Below are 13,433 nucleotides of genomic sequence, written 5' to 3'. Positions count from 1 at the left end.
GTGGCCGGGCGGTGCCTGGCAGCCCGGCGGCCCCTCTGTCTCTCTCGCACCCATGCGGGACGCCCGGCCCACGAGTGAGAGAGAGACGGAGACAGAGCCTGCAGCCCCGGCGCCTCGGCGCTCGCTCACTGCGTCGCCCTTTGACGATTTCCCCCACGAGGGCGGCGTGTGTCTCTGTCTCTCTCTCTCTCTCTCTCTCCCTTTCCCTCTCCCTCCCTCCCTCACCCGCACGGCCCGCACCCGCGAATCTGGCGGCGCGGCGTCTGCTTTGCCTTGCTCCATCATTTCACAATCCGCGTCCAGGCGTGGCGTGGCGGGGCGTGGCGGGGCGGGGCGTGGTGGCACTGGGTCCCGCGCGGCGTCTCTGACTTTCACAATGGAGCAGGGCCAGGATCCGGCGCCTCCGAGTAGTGTCCTTGGTGGCGGTAATTTGCAAAATTTCTACGCCAGCGTTTCACCGCGTTCAGAAAACGTTCGAGATAATAAATTTCAGCAAATGAACTGATAATCTTTCCGAGCGGAACGCTCTTGGGCATATGCTGTGCGCGTCGCGACGCCGTACTTACTCATGCTCGTCGCCATGGTGATGCCAACAACAACACGGTGGTGTTATTGTTTATCCTCGCGCTAACTTGTGTGTGCCGTGCGTCCTCGGGCCGCTCAGCCCTTATTCACAACGATGTTCCTCGCGGCTCGGCGCGCCACGGGGCCCTGTCGGGGGGAGGGAGATCAACCATTAGGCCGCGGTGGCACAGCCCGGCCTGCGGACTGAGAGTCGTTTTCGTCGCTCTGTCTCTCTCGCACCTCTAAGGGACGCCCCATGAGTGCGAGAGGGACGACCGACAAACGACTCTCGGAATCAGTCTGCTGGCGGCGAGTCGATACGCAAAACTCTTTGCTCACTACATGGCGCGGGGCGGGGCGGGGCGGGCTGGAGCAGTGGCCCCACAGGGCGGCATCATGCGAAGGACAGCCGACGTGTCGCACGTCGCGGCGACGCTCCCGGAAGGCGCTGACAGACGGGCCGGCAACGATTGCCCACTGTTGGCTCAACAATTTGCCCCATGCCGGGTATCACAACGAACTGGAATAGGACTTTACCGTGTACGTTGGCTTTGAGTCTTTTGGTGTTGGGGAATTACGTTGAGGTCGCAGGATTCAGTCCATGGTCGAGGCAGGGCACGTTAACAATGCTGCAAGCGTCATATGAATTTAGTTTTATCTTTTCCTACTTTCTTCTGTCTTTTACCCATTTCTCTTCGCTGCCTATGGTCACACTGGCAAACGGGAAATAACGACGATATTGATTTGCAGCAGGCTCACGTGCTTGCTTACGTGGTGGCACTGCGAATGTGTGTGTGTGCCTGTCTGTGTATGACGACTCGACACAATTTGCTCGCGCTTCGCCCTGGCGCTTCGCCCTGGCGTCGCCATGGCGTCGCGAAAGGGCGGCCGCGACTGCTGTTGACTTTATTGGTCAGCCCTTTGCGTCGCACCCACACTGTAGCTGTGCGTGTGGCACGCGCGCTGACGCAGGCAGACGCAGGCCGGCCTCGCTTCGTGACAGCTTGATTGGGCAAACGATGCGTCCGCAGGGATGGCCGCGCCTGCGCCGCGCCTGGCCCTGCCGGCCGACTCTTTCTGAGAGTCGTTTTCGTCGCTCTGTCTCTCTCGCACCAAGGCGGGACGAGTGCGATAGAGACGGAATGACGAAAAAGACTCTCGGAATCCGCCGCACAGCGAAACGAAACGTAGTCAGCTTTCTGCTCGCGGAGCGCGGACCTCGCAAGTCCCGTCCCGCCCATTGATTTTCTCATCACCCACGGGGAGGTTTTGGTGTAACAGCCGCGCGCTGGTGTGAGGGCAGACCACTGAAAATCAAAAAGTTACAATTATGACATTTTGAGGAGCTATGCAAAAAAGTATCACAAAAACGGGCCACACCGAACACGAGCAACTGAGAAACGCCAAAGCGAACTGGCTGATTTAGGTAGGAGCGTATCAGTCGGAACAGCCTAGCCTAGGACAAACAACTTTCACAGATCATCAGACACATGTAACGGCCGCAGACTATTTTCAGTGAAGAATTTTTGAAATGTCGAACTAGGGCCAAAACTGACATGGGGTTTGTGTGCGTGCTGCCCTGCAAGCAAATGACGGTAACGAAGCTGGCAATGGGTATCGAACCCGTGTTGAACAGAAAGCCAACGCACTGGGGACAAAAAACCTTGCAAAAAAAAAAAACAATACTTGAGTTGTTTGTCATGATCTCCAGGTGCTTTGCTCATGTCAGACAAACATGTACTAAATACTATCAGTGCAAAAAATTAAAATTTTTTTCTTTGTGTGTTGCAGCGAGCGCGCTGGCCTGGCCATCGTGGTCCTGGCCGTGGCGGTCCTCAGCACGTCAGCGGCGTACAGCGTGGACACCCTGCCGGGCAACACCCCGGGGGACCTGCCCGGCGACCTCCCTGGCGACCTGCTCGTCAACTCGATCGTCAACCCGCCGGACGCGGGCATGGAGGCGCCGGACGACGCCGAGGACGAGCCGTCAGGTGGGTTGGCGTCAGTTGGCGTAGCGTAGCGGTGCCTCGAGCGGTGCTCGCGTTGTCGCGGGGCTCATCTGCTCGCGCCGTCGTCACGGTGTCACGTCGTCATCAAGTGTTCGCGCCCTCATCGCGGTGCTCATGATGCCGTCGGCGGTGTTCTCGGGCGCCGTCGTCGCGGTGTTCACGACGCCGTCCTCGCGGTGTTCACGACGCCGTCCTCGCGGTGTTCACGACGCCGTCGTCGCGGTGTTCACGACGCCGTCGTCGCGGTGTACACGACGCCGTCGTCGCGGTGTTCACGACGCCGTCCTCGCGGTGTTCACAACGCCGTCCTCGCGTCGCGTTGCTCACGGTCTTGGCGTCCTCGCGGTGCCCGTGATTGACACGGCCTGAGTGCTGCAGCCGCTGCTGCGTAACGACGCCAACATACATCACGCCCTCGCCGGGCTCGCCGCACGCCCTGTGCCGCACAGCGCCGCGTGTGACAGTTCATTAGTCGATTCCGGACGAGTTGTCTCACTCGCGCACCACGCAAGACCGGCGGCTGTGGATGACGTGCAAGGCGATACCGCGGCAGGACCCAAGGCAGGACCTTCCCTGGGAGGGAGGCGGAGACACGCCCGCCGTGCAGCAGGCTTTCAGCTTTCCTCCGCAGGCTTTCAGGCGCGGCTTTCGCCGGCTTTCAGCGCGCGCATGGCAGTGATGGCGTCGCGGCGTTCCGCAAGGCGTTCCGCAAGGCGTTCCGCAAGGCGTTCCGCAAGGCGTTCCGCAAGGCGTTCCGCAAGGCGTTCCGCAAGGCGTTCCGCAAGGCGTTCCGCTCCGCGCGGCTGAAGCGGGCGTTAATCACCGCCAAACAGCTGCCGGTGCTCACGGTGGTCGCCGAGGCCGTCGCCGAGGCCGTCGCCCGGCCTATGATGAATCGGCAGCCTTTGTCGGAGGCATTGCATCAACCGGATTGGCTCCGCTCCGTCGCGCGTCTCGCGAGCCGAGCGGCCGAGGCCTATTTGCGTATTGTTAAACTTGTGAGCCTTGGCCCGGCGGCACGCCGCACGCGGCACGCGGGGGGTCTGGCTGCGAGTCAACAAGGCCATGAGCAAAGATGCCTGGCCGCCATTGTTAGCACGGAACCCTCTGGATCGACTTCGGCCTTCGGTTGCCCCGCCATGCCCCGCCATGCCCCGCCATGCCCCGCCATGCCCCGCCATGCCCCGCCATGCCCCGCCATGCCCCGCCATGCCCCGCCATGCCCCGCCATGCCCCGCCATGCCCCGCCATGCCCCGCCATGCCCCGCCATGCCTCGCCTTCGGTTCGGGCCGCCGTATATTTGCCCTGGCCGCGGGTTGCGCGGTGCGCGAGCAGCACGGTGTGTACGTCGGCCCGCCGAGCGCCCGCCCGTTTCGGACTGCTGTACTGTTCGTGTTCATTAATTGGTTTCGGCCAATCTTTGTAATAAAGTACGGGTCTAATATGGGCCGAGGGCCGAGGCGGGCGGCCAGGCGGGGCGGCCAGGCGGGGCGGCCAGGCAGGGCCATTGCCGGGTGATGCGCCCCTTTGTTATGGCCCGGGCTGGCTGCTTGCCTGGCTGGCCGCCTGGGCAGCTGCACCGTTATCTAAAGTGTGCTTGGCTGTGCTATGCGGCCCGTAATAAATAGCGGCGTGCCAATGACTAGGCCGCACGCCGCGCGCTATAGGTATCGAGGCGCACTTTCGCCGCAAAATATATTGGTGGCCGCGCAACAATTCAATCCGTTGCGCCGCGGCCCGTTTTTTTTCGTTCATTATGCGCGCTTTGTATATGGCCCGGGCTGGCTGCCTGCCTGGCTGGCCGCCTGGGCAGCTGCACCGTTATCTAAAGTGTGCTTGGCTGTGCTATGCGGCCCGTGTAAATTAGCGGCGTGCCAATGACTACACACGCACGCCGCGCGCTATAGGTTTATCGAGGCGCACTTTCGCCCGCCAAAATAATAATATTATTGCGTGGCCGCGCAACAATTCCAAATCCGTTTGCGCCGCTCGCCCGTTTTTTTTTCGATATCAATTAATTGGCGCGTAGTTTGAATAAAGCGATGGCCACGAGAGCGAGGGAGTGGGCCGAGGAGCGGGCTCTGACTCTCTTTCGGCTTTCGGCGAGAATGATGGCGTTGTGAATCGCTGCGCCACGAGGACAGCCTGTCCTGTGTCCACCTCGGAGATGCAGCACTGTGTTGCTTTCGGTTGCTTTGCAGGGCTCTGCAGGACTTCGTCGTGCTGGCGAGCCTCTAGGACTCGCTCTGGGAGGTGCTGCGCGTGCTGCGGGAAGGGCTCCACTGGGCTGCTACACTGGCGCACGGCTATTCCCGGCTGCTCTTGACCCACTAGGGCGCTGTCTCTCTCGCACGCATGGGGCGCCCAGTAGGGCGTCGCTCGGCATCAGCCCGCTGCCGCCGGGCTGGCGGCTCTAATGAGGTTCTAAACAGAATCAGAGAAAGAAGCGCGGGAGACGGGCCGGCCGGGGCGGGGTGGGTTGAGACGCCCCACACGGCCTGTGGAGGCGGACGCCCCCGGAAACAGCGCAGCAGCGCATACTGCACAGATATTGTGCGCGCCGCTGGGGGCATAACACCCGCCCCGCCCCGCTAACCCCGCCACGCCCCGCCACGCCCCGCCCCGCCCCGCCACGCCCCGCCACGCCCCGCCACGCCCCGCCCCGCCCCGCCACGCCCCGCCACGCCCCGCCACGCCCCGCCACGCCCCGCCACGCCCCGCCACGCGCAGCGCCTTCACATTGCAGCCAGCCACGCATACTGCCCCGGCCTGTGGGGCCTGCAGGGCCTGCAGGGCCCGCCCGCAGCGCTCGGAGAAAAAGCAGCTGCCTAACGCCAGCTGACTTGAGAGCAGCGCGCATGACTTTACGTCGGGCATGCAAGCAGCCGTGGAGCGAGGGGCGGGGCGGGGTGGGGCGCCCGCCCGCAACCGTTTGCTTTCCTTGGAAATTGCTCGCAACACGAACGACGTCCTTCCCGCGCTCCTTCCTACTCTTTATTACGATTCCCACTCCCCTCCCCTCGCGGCGTAAATTGGCGTCCAAAATGAGCTTTAATCTCTACACCTCTTTTTCCCTTTCCCCGCGCACTTTCTTTTCTTTTTCCCTGCCGGGCTGCATACGCCGCCGACCCCGCTGCTCCGCTGCTGCACGCTCATCCCGACTCAGTGCCCTCGGCCGGACCCCCTCCCCACCCCCTCCCCACCCCCTCCCCACCCCCCTCCCCACCCCCTCCCCACCCCCTCCCCACCCCCTCCCCACCCCCTCCCCACCCCCTCCCCACCCCCTTTTCATCCCCTAAAAGGAACCCGTATAATTAGCGTTTCTTCCCGCGCCGAGCCGTAATTCAAAACGAGCTGCCCCGCCGGCCCTGCCCCGCCGGCCCCGCCCCCATTCCTTCACCGACTGGCGGACTAGCAGACTAGCACGGGGCGGCACGGGGCGCGCCATGTCGGACGCATCGCGCACCGCCGCGGCATGCGCGCTGTCTGTGGCATGATTACACACCATCCCGACGGCGACAGTAAAATGTTGCGGCGGCGGCACGCAGCGACTGGCTTGGCGGGCTTCGGCTGGCTGGCTTCGGCTGGCTTCGGCTGGCTTCGGCTGGCTGGCTTCGGCTGGCTGGCTTCGGCTGGCTTCGGCTGGCTGGCTTCGGCTGGCTGGCTTCGGCTGGCTTCGGCTGGCTTCGGCTGGCTTCGGCTGGCTGGCTTCGGCTGGCTTCGGCTGGCTGGCTTCGGCTGGCTTCGGCTGGCTTCGGCTGGCTTCGGCTGGCTTCGGCTGGCTTCGGCTGGCTTCCTCGCGACTACTCACTCGCACTGCTCCGCTTGCTCCGCTTGCTCCGCTTCGACAGCCGCCCCGCCACAGTCACGCCTCCAATGCCGTCGTCGTCCTGTTTGAATTGTGCAAAACCACTCCGAGCACGGCCGCCTTCCCCTCCCCGTCCGGTCCGCGCAGTTCCCTCACCGGGAGAACAATTTTCCGATTTTCAATAACGACCTTGTTTGAATTTCATGAAGACGTAATCCCGGGCAGCGAGGCCAGGCCGCCGGGACGCCAGGGTGTCGCCGTCTCGCCCCGCGCCCCGCGCCCCGGCCCACCGCGCCGCCGTGCCGTCTGGCGGCAACGTCTGTCTGTCTGTCTGTCTGTCTGCCTGTCTGTCTCTCTGTCTGTCTGTCTGTCTGTCTCTCTGTCTGTCTGCCTGCCTGTCTGTCTGCCTGCCTGTCTGTCTGTCTGTCTGTCTGTCTCTCTGTCTGTCTGCCTGCCTGTCTGTCTGTCTGCCTGCCTGCCTGTCTGTCTGTCTGTCTGTCTGTCTCTCTGTCTGTCTGCCTGCCTGTCTGTCTGTCTGTCTGTCTGTCTGTCTGTCTGTCCGTCCGTCCGTCCGCGGCTCCTCTTTGCCAAGGGATGGCGGTGGCGACGGCGTCGTGCTCGGCGACTCCTACAAGGAAGGCATCCCGTTTGCGGCGTACACAGTGAGGCGAAAACATTGTCACACTGGGGCGGGCCGGGGTGGGCGGTGGTGGCGGGGCCGCCCTTTGCGCGTTGCCGTGCTCGCTCTGCTCTGCTCGGTGTGCACGCGGCGGGGCGGGGCGGGGCGCGGCGGGGCGGGCGGCAGCCCTTAGAAATCCGCACTCGCGTGTTTTTCGCCTCGCATACCTGTTGACAAGTCGGGGATTTATGCGGGGCGCGTTTGCCGCCGTCGTGGTGGCCGAGGCCGTGCCGAGGCCGTGCCGAGGCCGTGCCGAGGCCGTGCCGAGGCCGTGCTGCAGACTGGTCGCTCTGTCTCTCTCGCACTCATGCGGGGCACCGTGTAAGTGCGACAGAGACACGGCGACCAAAATGACTCTCGGAATCAGTCCGCTGCGCCGGTGCCGAGGTCGTGGCGTGGCCCCGGCCGTGTCGCAGCCCCGCCACCGCCGTATCGGCGTGCACCTGGGCTGGGGCGGCAGCGGCGGCAGTACTGCCGGGCCACTGCAGCGTTAAATTATACAGCCGCCACTAAATGGGTGGGCCGTCTGCCTCGTCTCCGCGGCCGCCTGTCTGTCCGTCTGTCTGTGCGTCTTAGCGGCGACCTCCAAGTCCTCGAGGTGGCCGTGGTTCGGCGCGGTCGGCCGCGGCCTCTGCATTATTCGCGCCAAGTTTGAGTTACAAAGCAGCGCTCCCCGCCGCCGCTCCGACGCGCCGACGCCTCCACGACGCGCGCATTTGTATTTGTTGAGGTTTATTCCGCGAGTTGGGCTTCTTTGTTCTGCTCATCGCGTCGCCGCGCCGCGTGTCCGTCTTGCCGGTCTTGCTCGGCGCGGAGCGGATCGCGGAGGGAAGTGAGAACGGGCAGACAGAGGGAAAAGGGAGAGCGTGGACGGGGAGACAGAGGGAAGAGGGAGAGCGGCTCGCTGTAGATTATCTGGTTCTCTGCCGAGCCTAGAATCATTGCATAAATCCCACTTTGACTTTCTATTTAGCTCGAGCACCGCCGCCCCGCCGCGGGCGGAGTCGGAGTCCAGAGGGGAGTCCGGCTTGTAAAAGTCGTGGCGAGGCAGCGAGGCAGCGAGGCAGCGAGAGCGAGGCCGCGCTCGGACCGGAAACAGAGTCCTCGGGGCGCCGGGCGTCCCGCGTCGCTTCCGGCCCGGGCAGCGAGGCAGCGAGGCAGCGAGGGCTCAGAGAAAGGAAGGGAGGATATCCTGGACGGCGATTCCCTGCTCAACAGCTGTGTCGGCCTTTCTTTCTGGCCCTGTGTTTCTGTCGTTTGTCGCAGCGACGCAGCGGCGGCTGGGCTTTCCGCGGGGCTTTCCGTCAAGGACCAACTTTGAAGGGCCGACGGGGCGGCCGGGGCGGCCGGGGCGGACACAAAGGGCGGAAAGGCGCGGCTTTGGGCAGTGCGCGGCGGGCCGGGCTTATCCCTGCGATTCGGGGCGCGGGGCAAGGCAGCCCGCCCACGCCGCGCACGCCGCGCACCTGTTAGAGAGACAGCCAATGAGCGGCCAGGCTGCTTTACGCTGTGCGCACCGCCACGCCACGCCGTGCCGACACGCAGTGTGGCAATCCCGGTGATGAGAGGGTGCGTGCCCCCCCCCCCCTTTCCGATTGTTCGAGACAATGCGTTGCACCCCGCGGCCCGTACCGTAATCCCCGTCGCCGTGCGCGTCGCTGGCTGCAGACTGATTCCGAGAGTCGCTCTGTCTCTCTCGCACTCATGGGGCATCGCGCGCGAGAGAGACAGAGCGACGAAAACGACTCTCTGTCTGCAGGCGAGCAGGCGGGCGGCCCAGAGCCCAGGTGCGCTGCGTGCACGCCTTTAGCGCCTTACGGCAATCATGGAAAACACTGGCTGGAGCTGGAATCACTCCGGGAGTGGATGGGCCGCTGGAGCGGCTGGAGCGGCTGGAGCGCGCTCGAGTCCCACTGGATGGGAGGCAAAGTGAGCAGCGGCAGGCAGGCAGGCAGCAGCCACTGAGCCGCGGGGCTGTGTCTTATTCATGCCAGCAAGTTGGGAGGAAATCCCTTTATAAGCTTATATCACGTTCTCGCTGCGTCTCTCTTGGCTTCGCCAGTTCGCCCAGTTATGTCTCCCCCGCCCCCTCCCACGCTCCATCTCTCTCCCACCGACCGCAGAACTACACCCCCGTGGCGCGCGCTCATTTACCCGGGGCCCCGCGGGGGGTCGGCTGCACTAGGCTGTACGGGGTGTAAATGTTAACCCCGGTCAAACAGGCGAGATGATGAGTGGCCCTGCCCGGCCTGCCCGCGGGCGCGCTGTCTCTCTCGCACCCAGGCGGACCGCGGCGCGAGTGCGAGAGAGACGGAGCGCGCCGGGAAAGGAATCGCGATGAGCCTTGGGCGGCAGCGCCACGGCAGCGCCAAGGCAGCGCCACGCGGGTGGCCGTCGTCGCCCTGCATGGCGCCGGCAGCGCCAGCACGCTCATTCCGAGAGTCGTTTTCGTCGCTCTGTCTCTCTCGCACCTACACGGGACGCCCCATGAGTGCGAAAGAGACAGAGCGACGAAAGCGACCCTTCAGTCTGCAGGGCCGCCTTGTCTGCGAGGGACTTCCCTGCGACCGATTAATGGAGGCCATGCCCCCCCCCCCCTTTTACTGGAGCCCCGCGTGCCAAGGGCGGGACGGGATCGCTACTTAAATCAGTTTTAAATTCAGCCACTTGGCGGCGCTGGCGGCACCGCGGTCCTTGTAATGAGAGGTGTCCCCTGCGACCCCTCCCCCTCCCCCTGCAGGCTAAAGGGGAAAAAGTTGCGTGGAAAGCGAGCCAGGCAGGCGGCGGGCTCGGCGGACGCGGCGCCATGCCACGGCACCACGGCCTTTGGAGATCACGCGTTTTATCCGACTCAAACAAAGTCGAGGAGCGCGGAGGCTCTCCAATTCCCATTTAACCTCTTTCCTCCCTCCGCAGCCACTCGTCCCGCCCCTCTGCAGACTGAGAGTCGTTTTCGTCGCTCGGTTTCTCACGCACCTATGCGGGACGCCCTATGAGTGCGAGAGAGACAGAGCGACGAAAACGACTCTCAGTCTGCTGCCGGCCGCTCGGCCTGGCGGTGCGCGCCGCGCGGCGGCAATCAGGCTGAATATTCAAAACGTTTCAGAGGAATGTGTCGCAGTCCCGCGGCGTTCCGTTCTCCGTTCATTTTTGCCCGCCTCTCTTTTTGGGGCGGCGTCGACTAACTTCGGCTGGCGGCTCCCCAATCGGCCGGGTTTTGTGTTCGGCTCTGCGGACGGCGATGCAGCGAACGAGTGCCTCCAGGTCCCTCCGCAACAGTGCGACTCTTGTCTCTCTCACACTCTTGCGAGTCGCCCCTTGAGTGCGAGAGAGGCAGAGCGACTACAGCGCTGCTGCGGAATTAGCTTGTAGGCGACTATTGGCAGTCGGAACGGCGCGCGGCAGAACAACACCCGAGGTGCGTATTTCGAGGTGTGTGAACGGCACGCACCACGCGTGGCGGGGTAGACCGGCATCTCCACTGGGAACGCATCTCGTAATCTGAGCAGACGCACGTTTACGGCAGTGCAGATTGACCATCAAAACATACTGAAATGTATCAGTCTGCCCTGGAGCAGCAAGTAAGCTGCCTCTAGACCAGCGGTTCCCAACCTTGGGGTCGCGACCCCGAATGGGGTCGCGAAAAAATTTCGAAGGGTCGCGGCGAGGTGGTTGGGGTCGCCTGGGGTCGCGACTGTTTCCCGGCTGGCAGAATTGTTCAAAACGGTCGAAAATGCCTTTGAAAACTCGTGTTTTGGGCCGACTTTAAGCAGCAACTGCGTCTGATCCGAGGCGGGCATTTTGCTCCCTCAACGGGCAGTTGGTCTTTGGACCTTCCTTTAGCATGCCTTTGTTACGGAGTGCAATTATCAGTCTTAGTTTGGGAGCAGTATTGTCTCAAAGTTGGCCGAAACGCTCAGAAATGTCTATGAAAAATCGCGTTTTGGGCCGATTTTAAGCAGCCACTGCGTCTGATCCGAGGCGGGCATTTTTCTCCCTCAACGGGCATTTGGTCTTTGGACCTTCCTTTAGAATGCCTTTGTTACGGAGTGCGATTATCGGCCTTAGTTTGGGAGCAGTATTGTCTCAAAGTTGATGAAAACAGTATAAAATGCCTTTGAATGCCATTTTGATCCACTTTGAGACAATACTGCTCCCAAACTAAGGCCGATAATCGCACTCCGTAACAAAGGCATGCTAAAGGAAGGTCCAAAGACCAAATGCCCGTTGAGGGAGGACGAGATACCGCCTCGGATCAGACGCAGTGGCTGCTTAAAGTCGGCCCAAAACACGACTTTTCAAAGACATTTGTGGCCGTTTTGACCTACTTTGCGGCAATACTGCTCCCAAACTAAGGTGGATTATCGCACTTTGTATCAAAGGCATGCTAAAGGAGGGGTCGCGTGGGGTCGCGAAATTTTTCCTGGGGGTCGCGGAAATTTTTTGTATCAAATTTGGGGTCGCGAACCGAAAAAGGTTGGGAACCGCTGCTCTAGACGCGAGAAGCAGCAAGTATTGTCCCGATGGTGTCGACACACTGTTTGATGCAGAGCAAGCCCCTGCTCTTTCCAAACAGCAAGTAGTGCGTGTAGTGCCGCACGCCCCGCCGCGCCCTCCGCTCCCGGAAACTTCATCTGCGGCGCCTGGCTGCTGCGCCAACCAAGCGCCGAGCCAGCCAGCCCGGCCCAAGGCCCGGCCGGGCCCTCTGCCTCTGTCACCAGGCCTTGTACATCCATATTAAACCCCCGGCAGCCGGGGCAGCCAGGCCCGGGCCAGGGCGTCATGTCTCCGAGTCTCGGCGTGACGTAATTGTGAATTATAACGGCATCTCTTGTTATGGAGCCTTCATCTTTTCTTCCGGGGCGAGGGGAAGCAGTACAGCGCCTTCTAAATGCCCGCGGGGCTGCGGGGCTGCTCGTGGAGGGCGGTGGGCGCGGCGCCGCCGTGGCTGCCTCTCCGCCTCTTCACCCAGCAGACGACGCGGCGGCAGACCAGACGGCTAGCAGACGACAGCGCGCGAGAAGACTGCAGACTGATGCCGAGGGTCGTTGTCGTCGCTCTGTCTCCCTCTCACTCATGGGGTGTCCCGTGCAGGTGCGAGAGAGACAGAGCGACGAAAACGACTCTTGGAATCAGTCTGCTCTGCTGGCCAAGACTGGCAGTGTAATGCAGGCGCTCGTAGCCGAGAGGGGACCTTGAGAAGGTCCTCCTCGAGGGTGGCGGCGCCTAGAACATGGCGACGGGGCGGCCTCTCGGCTCGGCGTCGAACGTCGAAGTGCGACCCTCAAAAGTCGGGCCCTTAAGCCCCCCGGCCTGCGCCAAGCCCATCTCAATACCCGTCCGAATCGAGTCTATTACCACTAACGCAATGAGACGGCCCCCACACGCCACCCCGCCCCGCCGCACCCTGCCCCGCCTCGCCGCACCCCGCCCCGCCCCCGGGGCTGCGAGAGAGCTCCCTGGAGGTGTGGTCACACGCGGGGTAGGCCGAGGGGGCGGCGGGGGCCGCAGGGGCCGGATGGGGACAAGGGCACTGGGCTCGGTCTATCTCCTGAGCATTCCCCTGCCCCTCCCCGCGTGCCCGTCGCTGTCGCAAGAAGCGCAGTGAAAGATCCCCCCACCCCCGGCGCGCCCCGGCGTGGCGTTCGACCTCGGGGCGAAATAGAGGCAAAACCTTCTCCGGGCCGTTCCGGACTGCCTGGCCTCTTGCCCTCCTTGGCCAGCCAGCCGGCCTGCCGAGGGGCCGACGTAAACATTAGGCCGCTGTTCATCTCGGGGCGGAGCAGGGGCGGAGACGCGCGGCGATTTAACACGAACGGCCAAACCGACCTCGGCTCGCCCTCGCCTCGACCCGCGTTTGACACGCCGCAGCCGCGCGGGCCGCGGGCCGCCATAGGCAGCCAGGCATCCATGGGCAAAGCATACGGCAGCCATAGGGCAGCCATAGGGCAGCCAGGCTCGTTTCGCTTCGATTTCTGGAAAACTTTGATTGGGACGTCAGTTAGGTTGAGAGGTGCGCGCCCGGCCACGGTGTAGCGGTCGGCACGCAGGGGCCGTGTGTGTAGGTGTGTGTGTGTGTGTGTGGAGAGAGAGAGAGAGTGTGTGTGTGTGTGTGTGTGTGTATGAGTGAGTGAGTGAGTGAGAGTGTGAGTGCGCGCACCTCACTTTACGTACGTCGATCTCCACGAGGTCTGTCTCGGATCAAGCGGAGGGAAACCATCACTTGGCTGGAAAGTTTGTGACAGGAGAGGGTGGGCTGGCCCGCTCTGCCCCCCTCTCTCCTTCCGCAGCCATTAAATAAATTCCCATGTTCTTTGATGGAAGTTGGTTGCGGTGTAGTGCCTGTCTGTGTCGTGGGCTGGCGTGGCTTGG

The 13,433-nt window shown here is 63.0% G+C and overlaps 1 protein-coding gene across 2 annotated transcripts in view; it reads left to right on the top strand.

Moving 5' to 3' along the window:
• The window catches only part of LOC117653757 (lachesin-like), a 163,934-nt gene that overhangs the window by 53,617 nt on the left and 96,884 nt on the right, over window positions 1-13,433 (top strand). For both annotated transcript variants that reach the window (XM_034399649.1, XM_034399639.1), the window contains exon 2: window positions 2,356-2,555. In XM_034399649.1, coding sequence (XP_034255540.1) covers window positions 2,519-2,555 — 37 coding nt within the window. In that variant the 5' untranslated portion in view covers window positions 2,356-2,518. The remainder of the gene's footprint in view (window positions 1-2,355; window positions 2,556-13,433) is intronic.

This window comes from Thrips palmi, unplaced genomic scaffold (assembly GCF_012932325.1).
Source record: "Thrips palmi isolate BJ-2018 unplaced genomic scaffold, TpBJ-2018v1 HiC_scaffold_10, whole genome shotgun sequence".
Taxonomy (NCBI): domain Eukaryota; kingdom Metazoa; phylum Arthropoda; class Insecta; order Thysanoptera; family Thripidae; genus Thrips; species Thrips palmi.
This window is presented reverse-complemented; position numbering and strand designations above follow the sequence as displayed.